Here is a 21,172-nt window from a genome sequence, read left to right on the forward strand (position 1 = left end):
GAAATGGATCCAAGACAGCCTCTAGTGCAGTGAATAAAACTTCCAGGAGAATAAGTTCAAGTTGAATGTGGGCCAGGGGATTAATCTGGGGTGTGAAATTGCACGCCTCTGCCAGGGAGCTGAGATGCTGGTTGGACCTCCTTGTCAGGGAGAGCCTTTCCTGTCATATTGTGTACCTGGTGTGGGGTTTATGCTCTATTTACTGTGTCATAACCCCATGCCACACATCCTCCCCTTGCCTGGCCCAGGGTTGGTGGTCAATGTGGCCCTCTCAACCTGTGCACACAGCACCTGGCACAAGGAGACATGTTAGAATGGCCTGCCTCCGTCTCAGCATCTGCTGCAGGCCAAGACGTGCAAGGCTTTGAGCTTGGGTGGTAGAGTCAGGCTGCCTTGCTCAAAACCCTGATTCTGTCATTTGCTAGCAGTGTGACCTTAGGCAAACTGCTTAACCTCTGGGCCTCAATTTTTCTCATCACTAAAATGGACATTATTGGTAGTACCTATATCATGGGGTTTTGAGAGAATGAAATGAATTAACATATGGAAAGTACTTAGAAGAGTATTTGACACAGAGTCAGGGCCCAATGAATGAGGATTATTACTATGAAATTACTTTCTCTTTAATTCTCACAATAACCTGAAGGATAGGTATTCTTATCTCTAGATCAGGAATCAGAGGCTTGGCAAAATCACAAAACTTTTCTAAGTTCAATGCTTAGGGGGAAAAGCCAGGATTCCAACCCAGGCCTAAACCACACCAAAGTCCAAGATCTTCTTATTGAATCAGCCTCTACAATGGAAATAAAATATCGTGTCTGGAAAAACAATCATCTTTTGGATTGAGGACGGTCCAGGTGGTGTAAATTTCCCAATGAATGCCCCAGCAACTGGTCATAATTCCAGGCACTGGGAGAGTTTGGAGATGGCTGCACTCAGTGAGGGCTGAGAGGTTATATGAGCCTTGAAGGAAGACTGGGACTTGGGCAAGAGAATGAAGTTGACAGGGTCTTGTGTGTCAGTCCCAGAAGTATGGCTTAGCCAGTGGATAGAAGGAGGCATCTACAAGACTTGCATAGATGGACTAGTTGCACTGGACAGTCACAGGAAAATATGCCAACAGATAGACAAAGCCAGGATCGTTGCCAGCCAAGGGGATGCTCTAGCCACAGTGGGCACTGCAGGTTCCAGTAACAAGCTGGAGATGGGGAGGCGGACAGGGAAGGTGTTTGAGTGGCCCAGGTGTGAAGAGACAGAGGCTGAACCAGACGGGGGGTCTTGGGAACGGAAAAGGATGGCTGAAAGGACAGTAAAGGACTCTGTTGAGAGCTTGAGGGAGAGGGTATGAATTCAGCCTCTGGGAGGGGGTGTCATTCAGAGCATCAGAAACTGTGGGGCACATTGGTGGCGTCCCACCCATTGGGCACTGAGGGATAAGCTCCACGGCTGCGTGTCAGCACGCAGCTTCAGCTCTAGCCTGATTCCACCCTGGAGGCTCTGCTCTGTGCCACTGGGCCCTGCCCATTTCTCCTCTTGCAGAGCTGGTGGTGGGATGCAGGGAACCAGTGGGAAGACCTCAGCAGGATGCAGGAAGAAAAGAAGGAAGGAAGGTGTTCTGGCTGCGGTGTGGGGACAGACACAGGGAAGGAACAGAAAGCAGAACTACAGAGGCTGCGGGGAAGGCGGCAAGTTGACAGTCGCACCGGGTACATCCCAAGGGGAGAAAGGGATGTAACTTAGTGAGGGGAGCTGAGGCCAAGGCCGGATCCAGGCTGGCTGGGTCAGGTGGCTTGCAACTAAATACTTAACATTTTAGAAGTTCCCTTGGTCTGTATATTCATTCATCCTTCACAGGGCCCTGTTAGCAGGAAGGGTGGGTACAGAAATGGGGGACACAGTCCTGGCTTGGTCATCAGCTGGCTGCTTGACCTGGGGCAGTCACTATGCCTCTCTGGTCTCTACTTATCCCTAACATGAGCAGCTTGGATGGGGTGACCTTTCAGGACTTTCTAGGTGTTAAAATACGTATGAGTCCAAGTTTCATTCTTCTATTCTTAGTTCCATGAGGCAGGACTGATGTCGAATACAGCTCTCCCCATGTCAGCTCTGCTGGTACCACCAGTGAGAGGGTAACCAGGGAGACAACAAATTAAGTAAATACTGGCTTCACTAAGGACACCAGAACAGGGGAAAAGCAGGTTATATTTCACTTTTTTGTGGACAAAGAGTTGTTATACACGCTCTGTGCTTCTGTGGTGGGCATTTACCAAGCAGTCCCTGTCCAAGGACCTTCCTTTGCCTCTTTATCATTACTCTGATCTCTCTCTGTATGACATCGGTGGTGGGGAGGAGAAGGTGGACCCCCTGGGGACACAACAGCCCCTTGGTGTCAGGGCCCTAGGGTACAAGGAGAGAGGCCTTGTTCAGTTCTGACCTCTCAGGGGTTTATGAAGCGCCTAGTGGAAATTCTGAAATGACCTCAGAAGACTATGGGGACACCATGATTGATCCTCCCCCACCCCCTTTCAAGCCAGACCTCAGACTCAAAGATACAGGAGGCTGTTCCACTCTGAAAGCTCAGGAAGCAGGTTCTGGTGTCAACATCAGAGGCTCGGGGGCTTTCGGAATAGTAAATAAGAAGTGCCCCAGAAAAGTATAACCATCCCAGCTTGGGTCAAAGGGAGAGCAGCGGAATGGGAGCCTGTGGTGGGTTTTCCTGTTAGTGACCACGGGATCTTTGGACAGGTTATATATATAATGTTCCCGAGACACATTTTCCTCACGTGTGAAACTGAGACAGTCATTTCTATACAATGGGCTGATGGGAGATTAAATGAGCTAATGTCTGTCAAGCCCAGAACAGAGTAAATGCCCAGTATGTTTTGAACATCTTCTTCCCTTCCCACGGCAACACTGGCTGTCCGGGAGTAATGCTCTCTGCTCGGTGGACTCTGAGGTCCCTTTGAGCAGCGGGGTCTAAAGTGGAAGCAGCAGGCTGCACGCTGGGCTGGCCTGCATCTGTAGGAGGTCCAGGCCTCCATTCTGTGTATAATTCACACTTTGTCCTTCCACACTCTATCTAGAGGAGGGACTGTGGTGACTTGTCTGATGACCTCTGGGGGCACTGGCTCTTTCCATCCTCTGCACTCTGAAGGTCGGCATCACCAAAGTCGGGCTTTCCGGCGTGGCTTAAAGGGTCTGGGAAGCCATTTGCTTCTGGGACTGGAAAGAGACATAATTCCAGTGTCCAGTAGAAACAGGTAGGGCTGTTTCAGGAGGCGTGGTGGACCAAATCTGCCCACGCCTCCAGTGAGCACCTGACGGGCCTCCTGGACTCAGGAGGTCTGGTGGGCTAAGGTCTCCAAGCCTGGAGCCTCTGAGGTCCTTGAAGACTCCCTGGGTTCAGGAGAATTGTCGGGGCTGACTTTTGAGGCACTAAGCTTGCAGCTGCACAGGGACCCCAAGGCTCAGGGGAAGTAGCTGAGAGTGCTCCTGGAACATGGAGGGGACAGGGAGTGGCAAGGGATGGAGGTTTTGCCTTTCCTGAGATTGAGTGTAAAAGCAGGGAGATTAGGCAAGGCCTCACTGGTCTGTGAAGCAATAGGATGAATGTTTGAGATCCTGGAACTTCAAAAAATTTGCCTTTCAGTTTAGGAGAAGCAATAAGGACAGAATTGGTGGTTTATAGCAGGGTTTCTCAAATTTAAAATACATCCAGATCCCCTGGAGTTCTTGTTAAAATGCAAATTCTGATCCATTAGTTTTAGGGTGGGGCAGAGATTTTGCATTTCTAACAAGCTCCCAAGCGATGCTGATGCTGCTAGGTTAGGATTTACACTCTGAGTAGCAAATGCTTAGAAGACCCGGCTGGGCCATGTTTCTGTGTTTCAGGAGATCTTAAGTACAAAGGTACTGATATCAGGACTCTTTGTGGGAGAGGGAGGGTACAGCTCAGTAGTAGAGCATGTACTTAGCATGCACGAGGTCCTGGGTCCAATCCCCAGTTCCTCCATTAAAAAAAAAAAAAATAGTTAATTATCTCCCCCTCTCCCCTCCCCAAATTTTTTAAAATTGTTAAAAAAAAAAAGACTATTTGAGGGATTTCAGGGAAGAGAGCAGGTGTCTGAGGTCAAGAAAGGGGACACTTGTGAGAATCAGGGAGATTGGAAAATGCAAATTCCTAAAGCCAGGGAAGGGTAGGAGAGGCTTGCTTCATCGCTGAGCCCTGGACTCCCAAGACTTGTGTTTCTGCCAGAGTGTTAAGTATTAGCTTTGGCTGGAACCTAAGAGATCTGCTTCAGTCCTGCATGATATAGATATGGAGAGAAGAGTGAGTTGTCCAAGGTTACACAGTCAGTTGGTGGCTAGACATTGAAGGACCTTGCGTGCAGGCTGAGTGGTTTGCGGTTCCTCTTGTTGGGGATATAGAGCCATGAAAATATTTAAGCAAAGGTACTTCAGAACAATTCTCTGGTGGGGACTGAGAGGACCACATGGAGTCAGGCATTAAGGAGACTATTCAGAGGCTTCTGTATGAGGACAAGCAAGAGATGCCAAGGGTTTGAGCTCTAGCTATGTAAACAGAGAGGAGCAAAGATATTTGAGAAACACTTCGAAGATAGAATTAATAGGATTTAGAGATTAATTTTTTTGTACAGGGTGAAGGAAGAGGAAGAATCAAGGATGATTCCCGCTGTGTGTGTGGCTTAGACAAAAGGGTGAACAAGTCAGGAATGCTACGTATCTTTCACCCAAGTAAAAAGTATAGGAAAGGAGGCGCCTGGGTGAGGGGATGAGCATGAGGGGACCCCCCAGGAGACCTCCACCCTGAAATCAGATATATTAGTCACTTAGGTTTCCATGAATTGCCTCTGAGCTCCTAATGTTTTTGTCCAGCCTCTCCAATGCTTTTGGGGCATCTACAAAGTGACAGATGTTCCTGCCCACTCCCCAGGACTCTAATTAAATGTCATCTCCTCAGAGAGACCTTCCCTGATTACTTAAGTTGTTCCCGCACCCCATACTGATTCCCTATCACTGCACCTGCCATGTTCCTTCATAGCAGTTACCACGTTCGGTAATTTATATTTACCTGTTGGCATTCTTGTTTATTATCTGACACTCCACTAGTCATTAGGTGCTTTAAGGTTAGGGACTATATTTTATTCCCTACTCCATATAGCACAGTGAGTATCACACAGGACACACTTGGGTAATACTTGTTGAATGAATCAAAAAATATGTGGTATAGCTGAAGCACCTGGAGACGTTTATTCTAGAGGAGAAACAGTTCAAATGACCCAACTTCTTAATTGTATCCTTGAAGTTGCACAGACCAGCTCTATTTCCACTTCCTTTAATATTGAAAGACTTGTACTGTGTGGCCATCTGGACAGACTCAGGAAGCCACAGGGAAGTGGATCATATCTGTGTCTAGCCAGGGCTGTCCCTCCCTGACTGGACCAGACAGGCGTGGGAGGTCATCACAGGAGGTGCCCAAGCAGAAAGTGGGCCTTGTTAGTGGTACATGGTGGTGGGGCGGCTTTAAGCATTGGATCGGATGTTAGACTACCCGACTTCAGGGCTCCTTTTAAGCCTGCGACTCCAGGAGTCCAAATTTTCCCATCAAATCTTTGGGTTTTTAACAGATGTCGCCTGCTTTGATTTCTTTTCTTTTTTTAAATAACTTAAAGGGAAGAATGTGTTTGTTCTCACTGACTTTTGATTAGGTTTATTTTAGACAAGGACAGGTGCTTTCGGGGTGGTATGGCCATAGACAAATTCGATTTTTAAAGATCAGGACAGGGTCTTTATTTTTTAGTTCCAAACTGCAAAGGAATCCCCTAACTGTCTAGATTTGCTGACTGACTGGCGATGTGAGGTCAATAAATATTCTGTGACCTAGTGAGTTCTGGAAAGTGGTCCAGTGGGTCAGTGACCAGGCTTGGTTTGCTGGTCAGCATTTCTCAATGTGATATGATTTCATTAGTGTTCAAGAGGAACACAGCTATCTGATTTATTACTATTGCAATCAGTGACAGAAAAAATAAAACAAAATAGTAATCACCTGTTAAGGTTGTGATTTGGTTTTAGCTGTTGCCCTGGAGAGGAAGAGTCTTCATCGATGTCCGTAGCCCTGTGGTTTTCACTGAGGGCTGTATAGGTCTGTCCGTGTCCAGGACATCTTTATGTTTAAGCCAGTAGAATGATATGTTAGACCTATCCTCCTAATACATCTGTTTTAGAAAAGGAAAATGTGGTGGGGAATTTACTTGGCTCACCACTGCCCTAAATGCTGCTAATCTCAAGACTAACTCCTCTCTGCTGACAAAGTTGATCCTAGTTCGAATGAGGTTGGGGGCTAAACTCTGAGAGAACTGAGTAACTATTTGCCATCAATGACCTGTTCTACCCCCTACCCCACCTCACTGGCTATCAAATATCCATTTTAGCAATTCTTCATCTAGGAAGCCTTCCGTTCCCCACTTCCTCCACAGCCTCCACCTCAGATTAGATCAGATACTGTTGTGGTGTATTTCCATAGAACTTTGTTCTTCCCCAACACACTGAATTGTAATTGCTTTAACACCATCTATTTTCCCTTCTAGACTATAAATTCTGTGAGGGTGGGGACTAGATCTATCTTATTTTCACTGTATTTCTACCTAAGACCTTGTATGTGCCTGGCACACAGAAGACACTTAATACATATTGGTAAATAGTTGAGTGGATGGGTGAATGGATGGATTGAAGGAGTACTACATACCCACTATAATCAATGCCTAATAGATTTGGTCATTCTTAAAATTAGGATGGGCTCATTTTGTTTTCAAATGAGTAGAACATTGTTCTCCTTTCAAGAAGTAATTATGAACATTAGATTAGTTAAGAGTCCAAGTATTTTAGAAATACTCTTACCTGAGGCATAGTCCCTTCGAGGCACACTTGGAGGTGCTTTAACTTTCAGCCTATAGATAACAAATTAGACAAATGGTCAGTGGGCAGGACGACTGTTGTCAAGGTCCATAATGTTAACAGCTATAGAGATAACAGGTAGTTAACTAATAGAATGATGGCTTCCTTTGGACTAAATGCATTGTAAATGTAGTGACGCTATTAGTCAGAGGTTTCCCATCTCTCCCCACCTCTCCAGTGTGCAGTGTGGCTGTGACTTGGCAAAGGTGAAGTCAGGAGGTGAAGGAGCTCTGAGAGGTCAGAATACAAAAAGCTCTGAGTTCAGAGGTTCAAGGAAGATAAATGTTGATTGATTGATAGGAAGGTAAGAGAAGATGAACTCTATTTTAATAAATAATTTAATAAACATTTTAAATAATAGGAAAAATTAGCTACAATGAGCATTTTAGTTGTAGGTTGTACTGAAATTATTTTTGCACTAGTGAAAAAAAATGCCAAATAAGTGAGCAGTGAGTGTCTCCAGGTTAGGGATTGTGATATTTAGAGTAGAAGCTGAACTGCTCAGGCGCCCTCAAAACCGCTTTACTGTCTTTACACGTGTATGAAATGTGCTGAATATTCACAATCCTTCCCCACTCACTAAAATTACATTTTAAAAGCATATCCCAGTTTTTAGGCTTTTTGTAAGTCTGACAACATTTCCCCTTCCATTATTTCAAATGTCAAAGTTTACAGTGAAGTATTATTTTTAGTAATAGTTACCCATTTTACTTATGAATGATTTGCTTGGTGAAATTTAAAATATATATAAATAAAACCTGTGTAAAAAGCAGGAGACTTCATTTACTAAAATATCACAGTGTATAAGGTAACTGTTATGTACAAAACATATTTCATTTTTTGGAAAAAAAGTACAGAAATTTACATTTGATTACAAAAAATAAGCCTTATAAGAATTGTAATGTTGCAAAAATAAGAATACTTCTATTTGCCTAGAAATTCTGCATTTTGTTTACCCACAGGTTCTCCTGTCTATTATTTCATTCAGTTCTCAGCAAGCCAGCTGGGTGTGCTGGGAAGATATTGTCATTAGACCTACGATGAGATCCAGAGAGAGAGATTGTCCAAGGTGTTGAAAGGAAGGGAGGAAAAAAAAAAAAAACTGGGTCTGGTACCAGGTCTGTTCATGGACCAGTAAGATTTCAAAAAACACAAACCAATGATTGCCCATTATTGCCATCACTTAAAAAAAGAAAAAAAGAAGAAAGAAAGAAAGGATATTTTAATACTCCCAAATGTATGAAGGTTATCATCTCAGGATAAAAGACAGATTCAAGAAAGGACTGTTGGTCAGTGAACACAGACCAGTGATCTGGGCCTCACTGAGCAGCCAACAGCTGCACGCCAACCCCCAACACTTCAGGGTCCTTAGTTTCTCATTCGGCCGTGAACCAGTGACAACTCTGTCACGGTCTTGTGTTAGGAAACCAGTGTGCTTAACCATGCTTCCTCCTTTCAAGGTAGCACCTGTTGCCTGGTTATGAGTAAGAGCTTAAAGTCAGGGCACTCAGGACCAGAGGGTCACTGACTTCACCCTGGATCATGACTGTGGCAGCTGTGTTTTCTAAGCTGAGAAGAAACATGGTTTGTCAAGTAAAAGTGCATTTGAAGATAATGGGCAGAATGAAATAGAAATTGTCTGGAAAAATTTGAGCTCCATGGCTGCTTATAAGTCTGACTGGCTATGGAATAGAGAGACATTTTATACAAAACTTCACATTATTGAGAAAATTGGTGTATTGTAAAATTCACAACTGTGGGGTAATTAATCTGGAATTACTAGTAATTAAAACAATGACTAGCAGGGCTCTCTCATTTCAATTCTATATGTATCAGAAATAATAAATGAAAACAATCAAACAATTCTCCCAGTCATAGGACAGAACACATGAAGACAAATTCTCCTCCTCTATGTGATGACCACCGTCCCATGAGCAGACCATTTTAACTATTTTCTGATGATCACTTACACATATTGAGACTCATTTATATTTTACAGACTAAAAACCCCATGAAAAGTGATTTCTTACTCTTAAGTTTAGCAAAGACCAAAAAAAAAAAAAAAAAAAAAGGAGATACCAGGAGGAGGGTATACAGCTCAGCGGTAGTGCATGCTCAGCATGCATAAGGTCCTGGGTTCAATCTCCAGTACCTCCACTAAAATAATAATAATAATAATAATAATAATAATAATAATAATAATAATAATAATAATAAAGAAAGAAACAAATCTCATTACCTGCCCCCCTCAAAGAAAAAAGAGTTTAAAAAAAAACCCTAAAGGAAAAAAGTGAATAAATTTGATTACATTAAAATGGATCTCAAAAAAATGAAAATTCTCTGTCCTGAAGGCACAAGGAAATGAGCTTTTATATACTATTGGTGGTACAAAATTTTTGGAAAGCAATTTGGTGATATCAATCATAATTTCAAGGGCACAAATCCTCCCACCCAGAAACTAGAAATTTCATTTCAGGAATTTGGCTTTCTAGTATATTCAAAGTCTGCAAAGGATATTTATTGAAGTATTATTTGTGACAGTTAAACTGAAAGAAATGACCACAAAATTTTGAGTGATATTATCAGACTACCCTCCAAAAATGTGCCAGCTTAAACTCTCACTCCCAATTTAAAAAATGTCCACCAATATATAGTTGGTTAAAGGTACATGGTTTATTTTTACATACTAACAAAGAAACATGTCCATGATATAGCATTAAGTAAAACCAACAAACAAAGCAAGTAGGTAGAATATTTATGTACTGTGATGCCATTCATGATGAAAATAATACATATGTAGGTGTGTACTATATCTACGTCAGTGTGTGTGTGTATGTGTGTGAGTAAACATGCACATATAGATATATATGCTAAATTCACTCATGACAGTGTCCATTTCTGGGGAGTAGGTTGGGATTGGGATATGAAAAAGTGGGAGATTTTGACTTTATACAATTCTGAACTATTTAATTTTCTTTCCTGATGAATCTGTACAACTTTTATTAGAAACAAAAACAAAAACAAAAAACCTTAAAGACTTAACAGAATACCATTTTCCCTTTCCTCTTGACTTAAATTTTGAGTGGCAAATGCAGGTATGTATAATTTCTATTCTCTTAAAATAAAATTTGAGAATTTTTTTTTTGGTGTGCAGGAAGATTTGGAATTCTTGATGGGGAGGGTATAGCTCAAGTGGTAGAGTGCATGCTTAGCGTGCATGAGGTGCTGGGTTCCATCCCCAGTACTTCCTCTAAGAATAAGTGAATAAGTAAACATAATTACCCTCCTTCCAATGGAAAAAAAAAAAAGGAATTCTTACTTCCCCTCTCCAAGTGCCAATTGAAAACACAATTTTAAGGCCATATTTGAAAAAGCAGAAATCAAAATATGGAAAACAGGTGTGGCATCCTAAAGAAGACAGGCTATGTCCTGGTATATCTCTTTTGGATTTCTCTAAGCATGTCCTGGTGGCCCTTAGCTAAATGATTGTCCTGTTTCTGTAAACATCTTTTTTGATGTTTGCTAGGCACCTTGAATGGCATAGCTCACCTTTCCTGCAGTGAGAGGGAAAAGCAAAGTACCTGAGTACCGTCCACTCACTCACCATGTTTCCTGTATGTGGGTCTGACCACCATGACTCTAGTCATGAGCAAGAAAGGGTCATGTGCTGAAGAGGTTGCAATTCTGCGTTCAGGTAACAAAGAGCTTTGCTTTCTTCCATGCAGCACAGGCTGACATGAGATGTCATTTACCTAAAGAAGTGCTTACATTAGTACTATGGCATCTAACTTACTTTTTGATTTTGTTCATTATTCCACCTTCATTGTTCTTAATATCATGGACCATCTTTTGAAGCTGCCTGTAAGAAATGAAATTAAACATCAAATATTAATAAGGTAGATTTAAAAAAAAGTCTCCTATCCTTCTTGAACCACAAAAAAAGAAGGAAAAAAATCCTGCAATAAAACCCCCAAATAGCATGAATTATTTTGTTTTTAATTAGGTTGACTATCTTCTACTTGAGTAGAGGGAAAGTGTGACTGATTCTCTAAGGAGTGTGGTCACTGGGCCATGACCCCGTCTATTGGATGTGTGGGTCAGTCTCAGGATGTAAGAGGAATTCCAATTCCCAGTGTATTATGAGAAGACATGTGAAGCAAAAGCATTCTAATCTATCATAGCCTCACTGTTTATCACTTATTGTCCTCTGAGCATCAACATTGCAAAGATGGAGCTACAATGAAGGAAACAATATACACTGAAATCAAGCACAAGATTTTTTTTTTGGTTAACTTTACTAGGTAGAATCAGGAAAAATTGTTGCTTAAAAATTGCACATACACAGAAGCCATAAAGAAAATAATGAATGAATGTGATTGCATAGATATTGAAACTTTTGCAGAAAGGTAATAGGAACAAAATCAAAAGATAAATGACATGCTGGAAGAAATATTTGTGACACATTAATAATAATAATAATAATAGTAATAATAATAGTAATAATAATAACTACATGTTTTGACTAACAAAGAAATCTTACAACTCAGTAAAAAAATGTTTAAACAATTCAATACGAAAATGAGCAAAAGATGTGAACACATAGCTAACAGAAAAAAACACAAGTGGCCAACAGACTAACGAAAAGTTATTTACCATCACTTATATCTAAAGAGCTCTAAAACTCTAATAGAAACAGCAGTGAGATATCATGTTCTGCCTATCAGACTGGCAAAACTTAATAAGCGTAATAATCCCCAGGGTTGGCAAGAGTAAGCAAATATAGATACTCTTGGGAGTGTTAATTATTACAATCAATATCCGCCAAAATTTAAAACCTCCATGCCTTTTGACCCAGAAATTCCACTGCTAGGAATTTACCTTATGAACATAGTCACAAAACTACACAGATAGATACATATCAGCAAGTTTATTCCAGAGTTTTATGTAATAACCCTATTCTTTCCTGCCTCTCCCATTAAAATACCTGGAAACAACCTAAATGCCCATTTATCATTTAAAGGGAACTAGTTAAATAAACTTTGATAAAGCCATGAATGGAATACAACAGACCTTAAAAAATAAAAAGAAACATACATTTGTATGGCTGACATGTAAAAATCCTCAAGAGATATTATTAAGGTAAATGAAAATGTAGAATGAGGAGAAAGAAAAGAAAGAAAGAAGAAAGGAAAATTCAGAATGTGCATATGATCTGTGTTTTGTGCTGATATGTACGTAAATTTTTATAAAAATGTGCAAGAAGTTGTTAAATGGTTGTTCTCAAAGCCAACTGAAGTTAAAAAAGTTCACAAATTAGAAAAAGGGTCAGAGTATAGGACCATGTTTTATTTTCTTCATAATAATTTTCTAACTTAAAATATATCTAAATAAAATTTCACATGGTTCTGCCTTGAAAGAGTAACATTTGAATTTACCTTTCAGGCAAGCCTTTCCTTTGTTCTGAGAGAACTACTTGATTGAGCCCTTCAGTTAATGAAATGAAAGCTTGTATATAGCCATTGTTCTTGGGGAAAATGGATTTTTTTTAAATTACAAAAGGCAGATTTCTCTGACTCTGGGAGCTAGGCCTTCTGTTAGCTAATATGAATAGTGGTGCACAATTAAGCTTAACACAGGTCTAGGAAATCCTGTTGGCTGGAATCTGGGAGAAATATTTTCTTGGGTTATGTAAGGATTTACAGTGCATATGCTGCGAAGCTTTTTGGTGTAGCGATGGAGCAGTTGAGAGGATGAGAGAGAGGACAGCTTGTCAGAGGAACTCCGCCTGGCTTGGCGTGCTGACGTCCTCTACTAAGTGTTAATTCAAGGCTGAGTAACTCTCCTATGCTGATGTTCTGCTGTGGTTGTTTCCGGAGGGCCCCTGGGCACCAAGGAGGTGGTGGGAGATTTACTGTGTAGGGAATACACGTTCCTACTCTCAACATCTTAGGAAAAGGGAGATTATCAAACAAGAAATGGGAATTTAGACTCGGGATTTGGAGGAGTGCTTTTCCCTTCCAGGTCTAATGACTGTGATGACCTGGAGGCCTGAAGAGCACAGACGAACCTGAATGGGGGTCTCAGTGGTGGGGAGTCCCTGAACCTGAGAATGGGCCTGCACCTCCGCTCTGAGAAGAGCCATCCACATAGCCATTTTCAACAAGCTAACGTCTCTCCATTGTCCCTGAATCTTCAGTAGCACCCTGTCAGGATCTGCCACCCAGCCTTGGCCTGGCTTGTGGTAGGGTATATTCCACAGGCATGGAGGGGTGGAGCGCAAAGGGAGGGGAGGACAGGCTGGAGGGTGGAGTAGAAAGATAGGAGACACTTCTTTCATGACATCTTTAAGGCTGCATCTTGGGGAATTATCTACATAACTGGGGGACTCGCTGAAGGGCAAAAGCTTGAATGTGGGGAGGTCAGTGCCAAGTCATAGTTTGGGTAGCAAAGGAAATGAGACCACATTTTATATCCCCAACTAGGGAAGCTAGGCATATTGATTCCCATAAGTGTGAGAACTCAGCAAAGCACCAGGCTCAGCAGCAGAGAGAAGAGGATGGATGAGAGAGAAGAGGACCACCTGGCCCATCGGAGAGCATAGAGGGTCCCTCGAACTGGACCCTCGAGTTGCCTGAGAACCATGCAGTACTCTAGATTTGCTCACGTATATCCTACGCAACCTCCTTGCTCCTTTTCCTGAGGAACTATGGAGAATCTGTGAGATGGAGGAATGAGGGAAAATGAGAGATAGGAGGTCTGGGAGTAGAGAGGAAGAGACACAGAGAGAGAGCTTGAAATGGATTGACTGGAATGGGTTCAGTAATTTCAAGTGGAGAGCAGAGGGCAACTCTGGTTATAAGCTGACTGTAATTGAATGGAATGTCTGGCCTAAGTTAATACCTAACCAGGTTGAAGAGCAAAATGAGCCAGAGTGAAGGACCCGACCAGAAGTTAGTCAAGAGGGAGACACATGCAGCGTAACAGGGTGCCAGGGGCTGATATGCATAAGCAACTTCGCTGTAGGTGCAGATATAAAGATGTAAATCATTGCAAAAAAAGTTTGATGTAATTTTCTCATGTGTTCAGCCTGGTATTCAATGCTTCTTGGCATGTCCTAATTAGTTTTAATTATAGATTATTAAAATAATTATAATTAGAATCTATAGTTATACTAAATTGTTGACTTGTTTCATAGACTATACATTTTGTGTTAAAAAATTTTCTCCTCCCTCTGCATCTCATTCACACAAATCCCCATGTCCACAGACTGCTCAGTTATGGCTGCCAAACTTATGTTACCTGGTACGACTCAGTGTCCCCCAAACCTAGAAGATGTGGTGATGCTCTCAGCTCATTTTATCAACTCTTCATAGACTGTGTGATGAACAGCTTTTGCTGCCCTCTAGTACCATCTGCTCCATCTTGGAGCACTTTTTTCTCTACTACAACTTAAAGCATATGCAGTAGCAAAGAAAGGTGCAACTTGATTGTTCCAGGAGAGGCTGCTCTCAGGTTATACGTCAGCTGCCTTACTGTGATAAGTTGTGTGTAGGTGAAAATAGGTAAGGCATAAAGTAGCTTCACTTTGATTACTCCTTTTGGAGATATCCTTCCATGATTGGGAGAAGGATAATAGGATTACAATGTTCGAATTTTTTAAAGTTGTGAAAGCCAGCCATGTACGTGTAACAAAATAAAACAAAGAACAAAGCCTATCTAACATGTTTTAAAATGATACTAATACATAAATAATTTTATGCATAATTTTAAAGCAGTATAGTATTTTGTCACTTAAAAATGGTGAATAGGTCATAGAGATAATTATAATTATTCTTTGTATAAACCAAGTCAAATTTTATATTCTCTCCTTCGCCATTGTTTAACATTTTTTTCAAGCTTTTGAGTTAATATCAATGAACCTATTTAATTAAAAACACACTGTATTAGTGTGGCCCTGGCTAGGCCAGAATCTCAGTACATTTAGATCCCATGATGTCCTGAGAGAGAAAAAAAAATCATCATTTGAAGGTTACCAGCAGTTTTTTGCCTTCAAAGAGAAGCAGCTTACTTTAGAATCTGACAGACCACTGGTTCTCACAGTGAACTGTACCGGAATCACCAGGAGTGCCACTGAAACCCAGAGTTTCACAACACCCCCAGAGTTTCTGATTGCATAGGTCTGCAGAAGGATTGGAGAATTTGCATTTCTAGTAAGTTCCCAGGTGATGCTGACTCCACCAGTCAGGAGACCACCCTTTGATAGATCATACCTTTTTCCCACTGCAGGCCTTTTAGTTGTGCCAAGTAAAGCAAATACCTGCTTGGGGAACATTAAAATCCTCGTTAACCCAAGTGCAAAGTTTCAGACAGAGAAGCTGAGTGGTCAGTTTGGTAACACAATTTGGATGTGTGCTTTACTACACTGTCACTTCTTTATGGGACTTGATTTTTCTCTGTGTGGATTTAGACTACCTTGTGCCTGTCTATTTTTATTTATCTTATAGTCACATACTTCCTTCTTGAGCCATACTTCACATCAGCTGCAGAGTGGAGATGAAGGGGCTGCAGGAAGGACATGCTCCTCACATTGTGCAGTAATCAAAAAGTAAGTGGACCTGCACCGAACAGAGCGCCATGGCTGGGATTTTGCTGTTCCTAATATGATGCTTGAAAACAGAGTAACACGGAATGTGGTGGCGTTGGGTCTAAGACACAACCATAGCCCTGTCTGTGGGGGATGGGTTGTCCTCACTGTCACTCATCCTGCAAAGACTCCAGTCCAGAAACTGGAAGTGAGGAAAATGAGGATGTGGTAGGCAGGTCTTGGGCTCTGGTACCGGGATGTTTCTTGCCTTCCTGGGACCTTCTGGTGCTGGTCCCTAGACTACAGATTGAGTTGACCTCTTGAAGGAATCTCATAGTGCAGAGGTGAGCTGGCACTTGAAGTGGTTTCTGGCTGGAAGCAAACCAGGGAGGACCTGAAGAACGGGCAAGGACACTGAGGGAAGCCTTGTCCAGCAGCAAATATAAATCACTCTCTGTGTTGTACTTCCCTTCTGTTATTCCTCAAATTCCAGTGAAGTCTTATTATGCATTCATAACTCTGTTAGGATTGTGGGGAAATAAGGGATGGGTTTGTGGCCAAAGAAATCCAGATGGAACCTAGAGGATGCGCCAAACCATCTGCACCAAAATGGCTCCAAGAAGGCTAGTGAATGGATCTGGAGACAAGCGAGAGCCAGAGTGGGAGGTGTGAGCAGCCCAGGACTCCCAGAATCCTGGGGGCAGGAAGTCTGTGAAGGTGGGACGGGGTCCTATAATTTGAATGGCAAAGGATAGCCACTCTTTTTGTTTTCTTTTTTGGAGTCATAGATAAGTAATGGCTGGTAGTATGGGTTGTACAGTTTCAAGTTTCTGATGATTTCTGATTAAAAATGTAATATATGCTAAGTAAAAGAGCCCAAATATATGCTAAGTAAAAGAGCCCAATCTGAAAAGGCTACATACTGTATGATTCCAAGTGGAATCTGGAAAAGGCAAAACTACGGAGACAGTAAAAAAGATCAGTTGTTGTCAGGAGTTTGGGAAGAGGGAAGGAAAGATGAACAGGTGGAATGGGATTTTTAGGGCAGTGGAATTATTTTGTATGACACTGTAATGGCAGCTGTATGCAATAGATGTTCATTGTATCAAAATTTGAAAATAATACTCAAAATGTCATTCTTAAGTCTAAACCCCCACTTTTAACATTTAATTTAACAGCCTTCCAAGTTTTTACTACACATGTATAATATGTATAGATTTTACACAATTAAGATCATACTTGCATTTTGTAGTCTGCATCCTCTACCTATATCTTGAATATTTTCCTAAGTAAGCACCATCCTTAGGCTTTATCTGCTTAGCCAGCTAGTCTTTACCTCACCTTTCCTCCCCCTGCGAACTGAAGGGTCTTTAACTGAAACTCTGACCCAGGTGGGTGTGACAGGAAGCAGTGAGATCTCAGGCCCTCTGTGCTTGAGCGGAGGGAGAGATGACCAGACCAGACCTGAGGAGACCAGGAGAAGTGAGTGCTGGTAAGAAGCAGCGCTGGATACACTTTGGGTTCTTAAGGGGCCTTTAGTACTGATAAATGCTTCCATACAGTCATCTGTATCCAAGTGTAAGGAGACAGCATTTTAAGCAACACTAAGTTTAGTACAAGTAAAACTGATGTGCTTGCTGAGATAAAATTAAATTAAGAGATAAAAACTTCAGACTGCTGGACTTTTTAAAGGGCCAGGGCAGATTTATCGCCTTCTAGGCCAGGCTTAATTGCAAAACGAAAGAGAGGACTTGCCAACCTTCAGAGTATCTTCTCACCTGCCCTCTATTGCCCGAAATATCTTTAACGGCATCTATTACTCTTTACTCCATACCCGGGTGCCAAAGTCTTACCCAGACTCTCTCCCCAGGAGAGGAACACACGGGCAAACAGGAAATTTAAGGCAATGTTGTGATGTCTGCTTTCAATAGGGGAAAAGAGCAGAAAGAATCAGCTGTGGGTTCTGATGAGCAGGCTTTCCCTTCACCTGTGCTCAGATCGGTACAAGTCGGGCACAGAGCTCCTCCTTGTCTGCCTGCTTCCTGTTCCCAGGCAGCCTGGCGTCGGAGCAGGGACTTGGACTCCAGGAGCCCAGCCTTCCTCAATGAGTATTCTCTGAATTGAAATTAAAAGCTTTCATCAGTGAGCAGTCTCTGTACATCTTCTTGAAAGAAAAGTTAGGCTGGAGAAGCGCTCTTGACTTTGGCTACACGTTAGAATCACTTGGGGAGCTTTTAATAATCCTCAGATCCAGGTCTCCCTGCTAGACCATTGGCTCCCAGGTCATTCCAGTGTGAGGCCAAGGCTGAGAAGCACTGGCAGCATCATTTGGATAGATCTTTGTAGATGCTTCAGGGAAGACCTGCTGGCTAAGAGAGTACAGGTTGGAGAGGAACCCACAGATGCTGACTGCCCATCAGAAAGGTGTCTGCAGGCTGAGAACAGCCCCAGGTACATGGAGGAAAAGAACAAGCCACGGAAGGATGAATTGGTGGGATGCAGAGCTCCACCAGGGCCGAGGGGCACAAGGAATATAGCTGCATATGGCCAGATCAACAAAGACTAGCCCAGGAAAATTCATATTGTACAAAATACCTTTCCAATAATTTTTATTAAATACAGGAGATGATTTAAAAGATGGTATCATCTGCAAGAAGTATTTTTTTAAGTTTAGTGAAAAAAAAATCAGAAAACATCTTGCTTTCATTTTAGCTCCTCAGTGCACTCACAGAGGACCATGAAAAGGCAGGTTTTAGTACATTTTTTTTCACTCTGTTTTTCCAGAAAAGGTGGAATGTAAAGCAGTGTTGACCTGAGAAAATCCCTATTTAATCTGGATTTAGGAATGGATTAAAGAGGGTTTCGTATTCAAGCAACTCTTTGCAAACAAAAAGATCAGGCAGATCCTTCCTCTTCCCGCATGCCCACATCTTAACCTCGAGTCCAGTTCTGGAGTTTCATCCTTTCAGTATCTCAGGGCCGGTCCTTCTCCCACAGCCGAGATCCAAGCCTATGGCTTCCCCTTTACACCAGGAAAAAGCTGCCTCCGGCAGCGTACCCTTCCAATTCACACTAGGAAGGTTGTTGGGGCCTCTTCAACTGATGTTTCTAAAACCCCAGCTTTCACCAGGCCACTCCCTCCTCAAGGGCCTGCAGCAGCTCCCCAGTGTCTACTGAATCAAGCCTGGCTTTTTGTCTTGGCCGAGAGTTATTCAGTCTCACTCTGAACTCCCAGAACTACCCGGGTCACTGCTTGTCAATTACCTACACCTACTTGAGTGGCTGCTCTTAGAATATCGACCTATGCTCTCCTCACAACTGGCCTGGAGTCTCCAATTTTTATGTTTCTGAGGTCAATCTGGAGTAGCAATCACTCTAATAGTTTCTTTGGTGTATGTACAGAGGGTAAACATCCGGTCTCTTAACTACTTTGTGCTATGAATGGATTTTTAAAAGTGTAACGATCATCACTAGGTCTGCTGATTCTTTAGCTGACTTCCTCCTTTATCAGGAGTTTAAATGATCTCACGTTCTTGAGTCTACATTTCTTTTTCAGATGCTGCTTTTCATCTTTATAGTACATTTTATTTTGTTATTTTAATACATTATAGAAAATCTCAATCTGTGTAAGCAAAAGAAGAAAATAACCTTGTAATCTGGTGTTCTTGGATTGTCAAGCTTGAAAGTTCGGAGATTTCTTTGACCTTTTTTCTCTCTCTGACTCTTCATCTCCTGTCACCGGTTGCATCAATTCATCTTTAGATGAATCTTACCCATCTCTACACCTCCTGTCCACTCCTTCAGATACAGCCATTGTGATCCATGGACAGTGGACTATGTCATCTCACCTCCCTACCTTCAGCCTCTCCCCTTCCCCAAATTCATTTTCTTAAATTGCTCCTTTTATCACTTCACTCTACTCATGAACAGTCCTTGATGCCTCCCTATTTCTTGCAGGAAAAAGTCCAAACTCATTAGCTTGGCATTCAAAGGCCTTCAAAACCTGAACCCAATCAACTTTAGACATAATTAACCTACTCTTAAGAACCCACAGTTGTTCCCATTCCATCCCACCAGCCCAAGACCCAGCTCAGGTCATTCCTTCCCCCTTCCAGGTCATTTCTTGGGTTCAGGAAGGGAAGCCACTTAGGGAAAGAGCACTGGATTGAGAGTCCAGAGAAGCAGGTTCTACTCTAATCTCTGCAGCTTCCTGGCTATGCAAATCTGACTGATGCTTGTCATCACTTAATTTTGCCTCTGTGGAAGGAGGAGATTGAATTGCATGACGTGTAGGTATTTTGTAGCTCTAAATTTCATTTCTATATATCTTGAATTCATAGCACCCAGGCATTACTACTTATCAGTCATTTAATCTCCAATGCTAATAGCAATTTTTGAACTATTATTTGGCTCATATGACATCTTTTGGATCTCATATCTTAAACTGGTTTTTGTCCTCAACTGAAAATAGTCTTGTTTGTTCAGTTTATGAAAGCAATACAAGCTAATTTAAAGAAACTCATGTGAATCAGATAGGTAACAAGTGAAAACTACTCACAATTCTTTGCTGGGAACAAGGAGGATCAGAGAGTTGTGAGGACCCTAAGAAGGGAGTGACTGGTTTGAGGTTTGAAGACAAAGTGACCTAGTTGCTGGATCCTGATGGGAAAATAGAAATTCACCAGACAAAAGAGTGAGGAACAGCAGCTAGGTAGCGGGAATAGCAAATGCAAAGGCTCAGAGGTGAAACTGGGATATTTGCAGTCTAGTGAGAAGCTATGAGTGTCAGGAATTGGGAGTATGGGGGAAGGGTGTGATCAAAGATGAGGCTGGGGAGGGAAGAGATAGGCAATCAGGGGCCTTGTTAGTCAGACCAAGGAGGTGGGGTTTACAGGCAGCGGGAAATCTTTCAAAATCTTTACTCAAAGGTGTGTCCTGATTAGGGTGGAAGAACGGAGGAAGGCCTGGGCATGGGGACACTGGTGGCTGGGAGACCAGTAGGAAGGCAGTTCTCTTGGGCCTGGGCCCAGGCCCACAGCAGTGGGATCCCCAAAACAGTGGGATAACATTAGGAGTTATTAAGGGCCTCAGCTGAACAGAGGGAAGAACTGATGGCCACAAGGCCAACAGCTCTCAAAGGGGACTTTGCTGGGAGGGCTGTGCTTACCATATGAGGGCCTGAGGCAAAATTACTCAGCCTCCCTGGCCCTGTTTTCATTTAAAATGCCAATATTTTGTTCATTGTGGCATTTTTTGCATTAATTTTGATATAAAGTATTACATGAAAATGATATTTGATTTACTGATTTGGGGGGCTCCCCTTTAAAGTTTATTATATGTTTTATACAAGATGTATACTTGTCTTATTTATTCCACAAATATTCAGTGAGTGCAGACTGAACAGGGCCTGTACGGATCCAGAACTACCCTGAACACAAGCCCTGCTTTCGGTAATGCAGGAGAGAGGTCCCTTCCACACACGGCGTTACAGTATCACATGGCAGAAACCCCTGACCTATGTCAGGCCAGGGGACAGAGAGAGACAGACACGAGGATTCTCTGATTCACACAAAATATCTTCCTTTCGGGTAATTTCTGTCTCAAAAGTGAAGT

The 21,172-nt window shown here is 42.3% G+C and overlaps 1 protein-coding gene across 2 annotated transcripts in view; it reads right to left on the reverse strand.

The window, feature by feature from the left end:
• BLNK (B cell linker) overlaps positions 1 to 21,172 on the reverse strand; it is a 73,806-nt gene that overhangs the window by 40,063 nt on the left and 12,571 nt on the right. For both annotated transcript variants that reach the window (XM_010974373.3, XM_031461497.2), the window contains 2 exons: positions 10,769 to 10,834; positions 6,919 to 6,968 (listed from right to left, as the gene is read on the reverse strand). In XM_010974373.3, coding sequence (XP_010972675.3) covers positions 6,919 to 6,968; positions 10,769 to 10,834 — 116 coding nt within the window. The remainder of the gene's footprint in view (positions 1 to 6,918; positions 6,969 to 10,768; positions 10,835 to 21,172) is intronic.

The sequence above is a fragment of the Camelus dromedarius genome, chromosome 8 (assembly GCF_036321535.1).
Source record: "Camelus dromedarius isolate mCamDro1 chromosome 8, mCamDro1.pat, whole genome shotgun sequence".
Classification (NCBI taxonomy): Eukaryota; Metazoa; Chordata; class Mammalia; order Artiodactyla; family Camelidae; genus Camelus; species Camelus dromedarius.